General features: G+C 26.6%; 1 protein-coding gene across 1 annotated transcript in view; it reads right to left on the reverse strand.

Moving 5' to 3' along the window:
- LOC111639041 (protein ced-11-like) overlaps positions 1-6,474 on the reverse strand; it is a gene marked incomplete at its 5' end in the record, with an annotated part of 100,682 nt that overhangs the window by 20,810 nt on the left and 73,398 nt on the right. Inside the window, 3 exons of the mRNA XM_023384816.1 lie at positions 3,254-3,396; positions 3,490-3,679; positions 3,749-3,857. Coding sequence (XP_023240584.1) covers positions 3,254-3,396; positions 3,490-3,679; positions 3,749-3,857 — 442 coding nt within the window. The remainder of the gene's footprint in view (positions 1-3,253; positions 3,397-3,489; positions 3,680-3,748; positions 3,858-6,474) is intronic.

Below are 6,474 nucleotides of genomic sequence, written 5' to 3' on the forward strand. Positions count from 1 at the left end.
AAAGTGCGAAAATTTCTTGAAACTCAGTCCATATAAAAGGGTATATTGGAATCCTCACTGCATTCAAGTGAAAAAATTTCTATCATAAGATTCACGTCAAGGGCAAAAGGAAATTTGTATTCATATACTATGATATACTGTATATTCATATATCAAATTTGTAGTTATTGTTAACCCATTTGTCTACAAATGGGTTAATAACAACTATAAATTTGATGGTTTTAACCAAAATTTCAGTTTAAACAGTACTTATTGATCAAACACTAGACACAGATGAGACATTTTGTCATTCTCTCTCTCTCTCTAAATGTTCAAATTGTTGAGTGTAAAAGTATATTCAGATGTACAAAAAAATTACTTGATTTAAAACCTTTAAAAGTCTTACTTCAAATAAATATATTGTTAACAATAACAGAATTATCACTAACTCAAATGCATGTGACAGTGATAATTAACAAGGTGTATCCTTTATTACATAATATAGAGGTTTGTTTAGGCCAACCACTTAGATCTGACCATGATTGTCAATAAAAGCACAGATCTCATGGTCTCAGTCTTAGGTCCTCCTGTGCCAAATAGCATGTCTCAGGCAAATGTAGTCAGCTGCAATAGTTTCAGCTGATCTCATGGTACAAGCTTTTATTGAGCAAAGGAAAAAAAAAGTGCTTCTCAAACATATTCCAAGAAAATAAAAGTTAAAAATCCCAAGCAACTTATGAATAGGTTTTGCAAAACCTTTCAATGAAGACAATCTGGTTCAGCAGCAGTGTGCCTTACTCATATTTGCAAGATTGCTGGTTCTTATCTCAATAAGTGAATTTTTTCAAATCAATACGATTTATTCATAAATAGACAAAATGTATTGATTGTGTCTGTTAAAAAAATAAACTTAATTATTGAAGTTTTAAAAACAAACTTTAATTATTTTAAGTTTATGATTTTATTAGTCTTACCTTATAACTTTAATTTACTTTTACTATCTGCTTGTTTTATTTGCTATGAAGAAGAAATATACTTACGATATAAACAATAAGAAAAAAAAAGAAATGACATTGAAAAATGTTTGAATTGTTATGTATGGTAGTAAACAATGTGATAATGAAAGTTAGTTATAACTAATGATTTTTTGAATTTATTTATTGCTTAAATTATTCATAATATTCTTACATTCCCAAATGTAAAAAACTTTTTTGGTTAAAAAATAAATTTTAAGAAATTTATTTTTTTTTAACTTTGATTTTCTCATAAATATTCAAGAAGCACACTTTCTTCTTTTGCTCAATAAAGGTTCATACCAAGGCTTATCCATACAAACATTATTATTGAAATCTCAGAAAACATGTCATAATCTCTCCTTGTAAGCATCTTTTGACTAAAGGCATCCTTTACAACACAAAAGAGCCAATAAAGATTTGCCAATGTTTGTTGGCTATTAAAATAAATCTAGTAAGTTTATTAAAACACCAGTGTTCTGAATAACAAATTATGTCTCATATTGTTGAACCTTGCTTTTGTAAAAGTCTATCTGATGTCTTATCATATATAAATTTTTTTTTTCATGTTGAAATTTAATCCATAAAAACTTGATATTTATGTGACTGGTAACTGCAATTGAGAACCACTGATATAAACTAATTAATCGGAAAATCTTTTTACTGTGTTTTATCAATATAGTTAAAAGTAATTTCTCTGTAAGCAAATCTCTTATTAAAATTTTTATAAATCTGTTTCTGAAGAAATGACTTTAGTTAAAATACAATCATAATTTTAAAAATTTTGAATTAAGTTTCTAATAGAAGAAATTATGCCTATCTATCTGTAGAGTAATTCACAAGTCATTAATTATATGATCCATTTATTTTGAAAATGGTGCAAGTCCATTTTTGAAAAAATGAAGGTTATGATAACAATAGATAAAATTTAGTATGACCTTTTTATCTGTAAACAATCTATAATCAAAATAATTCAACATCATTAATATTTTGGCAATGGAAGTTCTGATGGTTAATGGTATTGCAAATTTGTTTATTTTGAAAGTGGTGCAAATCCATCTCGGATAAAAATTATTTGATAGCCTAACATTTTATGGTATAATTTAGCTCTAGTAAAATTTAGTAATACTAGCAACACTGTGAAAACCTAAAAATTTTGTGATATTCAGGTATTTCTCATTTAATTCAAATAGTGTAAATATAGTAGTGTAAAAATCATTTAAAATTCTTGATTGATCACAAAACAAGGAAGCCCAAGTAATTTCAGAAATAAAAAATATATTCTCTACAGCTGGAACTTTTTAAAGGGGTAATGCACTGACCTTTTACACATTTTCAGCAATTCAGTATAAACCATAAGTAGGTAAAAAGTTCAGCTAAAAAACTCTGTTAAAAGCCTGATATTAGCCCATAACAAAGCCGAAAACATTTGCTTCTGATTTATACCAAATTGCTGGAAACATGCAAAAGGTCAGTGCAATACCCTTTAATTTCAGAAATATAAAATTACTTTCTTTGTATGAAAAACATAGTCCAATTATATCAATTTAAGGATTTAAGGAATTTTTAAAAACTTTAAAATCCTTATTAAATATATTTCTGATTCTAATAATATATATTAAATAATTCTATAAAATTTAAAAGAAACTTTAAAAATTTAAGGAAATGGTGGGTTTATTATTATATTATGTAATCATGAATACTTTAAAATGCTAAACCCCGAATAAACTCAAAACAAATATAAAGCAATAAAAATTATTAACAAAAATATATAATTTTAATGCTTTACTTTATTTTTCATCAACTGAATAAATATTTAAATAAAATATAATAATATTTTGTTTTTATTGAAAATAAAACTGATTGAACTGAAATATTAGCCATTTAATTAATGTTTACAATAATTCACTAATTCTGAAAGTGACATTCTGTAAGTCCATTTGGGTACAACAAAAATCTTCAATTTCTTCAGTCAACATTGATAAACACTATTGGATAATAAATTTACTTTATCTAACATCACAAAATACATAAAAGTTGTCTATTAGTGCTTAACAATTTTTTTAAATTTGTTGAAACAAATCCTTAAATATCTTAAAACAAGGAAAAGATAGATATATTTAACCCACTTTCAAAATAAATGGCTCATATGTAAATAATCTAATTACAGTCTAGAAATTATTTGACTATTTACATCTATCCCAGAGTAATGTTAAACTTGTAATTATTTATAATTTTTTTTTAGGAAAGTATTTACTTACGCTTCCATTTGTTTACTTAATTTATCTTTATCTCGATCCTTTTCTTCTTCTTTACTAAGATAATCTTGGGCTAACTGTCTCCAATAGTTGTAATCCTTTTCAGAAAGTGAACTTTTGTCTTCTGCTTTTACACATAATGCATCCTATATATGTATTGATAATTTCATTTTGAAAAATATTCTCAAAATATTTTAAATAGATTATAATTAAAATGTAAATATATTTTTATAACTCACCACTTGATCTTGTTTTTGACAAAAAGCACAGGTCAAACATTTAAGTACCCATTTAAAAATTATATATATATAACTTATAACACATAAGGGAGGTGGCAAACAGGAACGATTTGCAAAATCCACCACAAGTTGATATCGTTGAAACTTCCAAATAGCATCTGTTTCCATTTGAAGTTTAGATGCAGTAGCACTTAAAAAATCATAGTATTATAAGTTATAAGAATTAAAAATAAAAGTTTTTTAATAAATAAAAACATACCTAAATAATGCATAAAGCAAGGTGAGTAGAATTAATTTGAGAAGAACAAAATACTGAATGGAAAATATATATGGCCACAATCCATCATTCGGACAAAACTTATCTGCATCTGAAATCAATATATATAAATTTAATAATATATATTTAATAAAATTAAGGATTTAAACAAATTTTTATAATCACAAAAATTTATGAACTGATCAAACAAAAATTCTTTTTATTTAAACAAATGAGAAATAATAGAATTTTTACTACAATAAATTATTTTTATTTGGAAATGAACAATTTTCTTAAAATTATTACATTAATTTCTGGATCATCTATACTAATATTATAAAGAGGTAAAGTTTGTAAGTTTGGATGTAGGGGTAATCTCCGAAACTACTCATCCGGTTTCAAAAATTCTTTCACCAATATTTAGAATGGATCTTCAGGGTGGACATAGGCTGTATATTATTCGTTAAACATTCATATAAATTAAAAAATACCATCTAGGATTAAGGCTTTTATGTCTAACAGATGGTGCTAATTCCGCGAGTACGACGACCTAAGTTTGCTTTCCTGTGAGGCATTATGCTTATCTCTGAGGATGAACTAAAGCAGATCATCTTCTATCTATCTATATAAATAAAAATGTAATGTTCGTTTGTTCCTACCGATTCCTTTGAAATTTTGACACAATGTTGCATTCGAATANTTTTGTTCCTATAATAAAATAATCTTTGCTCATAAATAAGCTGTAAAATAACACATACAGAACAGTAATGTATGACTAAGAGCAATAGCTATAAAACATTAAAATGGTTATAAAATAGCAATTACTAGAGCTGTTAGAAAGCAACAGATGTGCTATATGTTTTATTCTTATGCTGCTTAACAATAAAATCTACAATAAATTATTTTTATTTGGAAATGAACAATTTTCTTAAAATTATTACATTAATTTCTGGATCATCTATACTAATATTATAAAGAGGTAAAGTTTGTAAGTTTGGATGTAGGGGTAATCTCCGAAACTACTCATCCGGTTTCAAAAATTCTTTCACCAATATTTAGAATGGATCTTCAGGGTGGACATAGGCTGTATATTATTCGTTAAACATTCATATAAATTAAAAAATACCATCTAGGATTAAGGCTTTTATGTCTAACAGATGGTGCTAATTCCGCGAGTACGACGACCTAAGTTTGCTTTCCTGTGAGGCATTATGCTTATCTCTGAGGATGAACTAAAGCAGATCATCTTCTATCTATCTATATAAATAAAAATGTAATGTTCGTTTGTTCCTACCGATTCCTTTGAAATTTTGACACAATGTTGCATTCGAATACGCACATGTTTTTATATAATATACATGTCAAAATTCCCCCACTGAGGGAGATGGACAGGATTAAGGCTTACCGTGAAGAACTCGGCTTCTATTATACTATTTTAGATGCGGTTTTTTGCATTTTTGATTGCGTTTTAATAGGGTACATCAAGAGAATGTACACTAAGAAGGGATTTTTCGAAAAATTTCCCCCCACAGGGGAAGTGTTACACATTTATAATAGATACATTTTGAGCCACAACAACGCGTGGCGGGGCCTGCTAGTGTGTTAATAAGAACTGAAAAAGTTTTAAATTATGCAAAAATTAATAAAGCAATAAAGAAAATTTAAAAAATAATACAAACTAAAAACTAAATATAAATAAAGTTCACTGCCTTCTCATATACTTTTTAACCATCAGAATACAATTTACATTGCAGAACATTCTTTGAGGTTCTTCCTTGTCTTCAATTATGTAAATTGATTAAAAGTCTCTCTGGAATTGGATTACAATAATCTGGTTCTAGAGAAACTTTTAACCAATTTATATAATTGTAGGTGGAAAGAGCCTCAAAATAAAGCTTAACTCTGCCAGTGTTAATTGTGTTCCTGTGGTTGAAAAGGAGGTAAGAAGACAACAAATTTTATCTGTATTTAGTCTTCAATTTATGTTATTTTTAAATTTTTCCAACAAAAAATATTTATTTTTATAATTATCTGATCATAATAATTAGAGTTTAAAAACACAACTTTATTAATTAACTGTTGTACAAAATTTTTATACTATTCAAAATAATACAAACAATTTGTTTTAAAATTACTAAAATATCATTTTGAATAATAAAAATTATTATACAGTAGTACCTCAGGATATGAAATTAATCCGTTCCTAAACTGAGACCCTATCATAAAAATGTAAGGTGAATCATTTTTCCCCATATGATTACGTGTAAAACCAAATAATATGTTCCAACACAAAAAACACACTCAAATTAAAGCTAAGTAGTACATTAAAAAAATAATTTTACTAAGGAAAACATTGAAAAATGCATTTTGTAGTTGTAAATGTATAAATAACCATAATAGAATAATAATTTTAAAAAAAAATGTAGTTTTATTTGCACTTTGAGGATAGACAACGGTGGAGGTGTAAACTGGTGGCAGAGGAGAGGGAGAAGGGAAATGATACTAAAACTTAACTTACATAACAGAATGTAACAATAACTTAAAAATAACTTAACACTAATTTTTTAACTTTTCTGTTTTATATATTTTTTAAAATTTTTTATTCACTGCTTTTTGCTTTCTTTCCTTCACTTCCACCAGCACTTTCACTGGATAGAGGTTGCTTGGTAAAATATCTATCCAAAGAGGTTTGGCTTTGCCTACTTTTTAAAATGTTTCTAAAATGACTT

Source organism: Centruroides sculpturatus, unplaced genomic scaffold (assembly GCF_000671375.1).
Source record: "Centruroides sculpturatus isolate CEXI.00-Female unplaced genomic scaffold, Cexi_2.0 scaffold1187, whole genome shotgun sequence".
Taxonomy (NCBI): Eukaryota; Metazoa; Arthropoda; class Arachnida; order Scorpiones; family Buthidae; genus Centruroides; species Centruroides sculpturatus.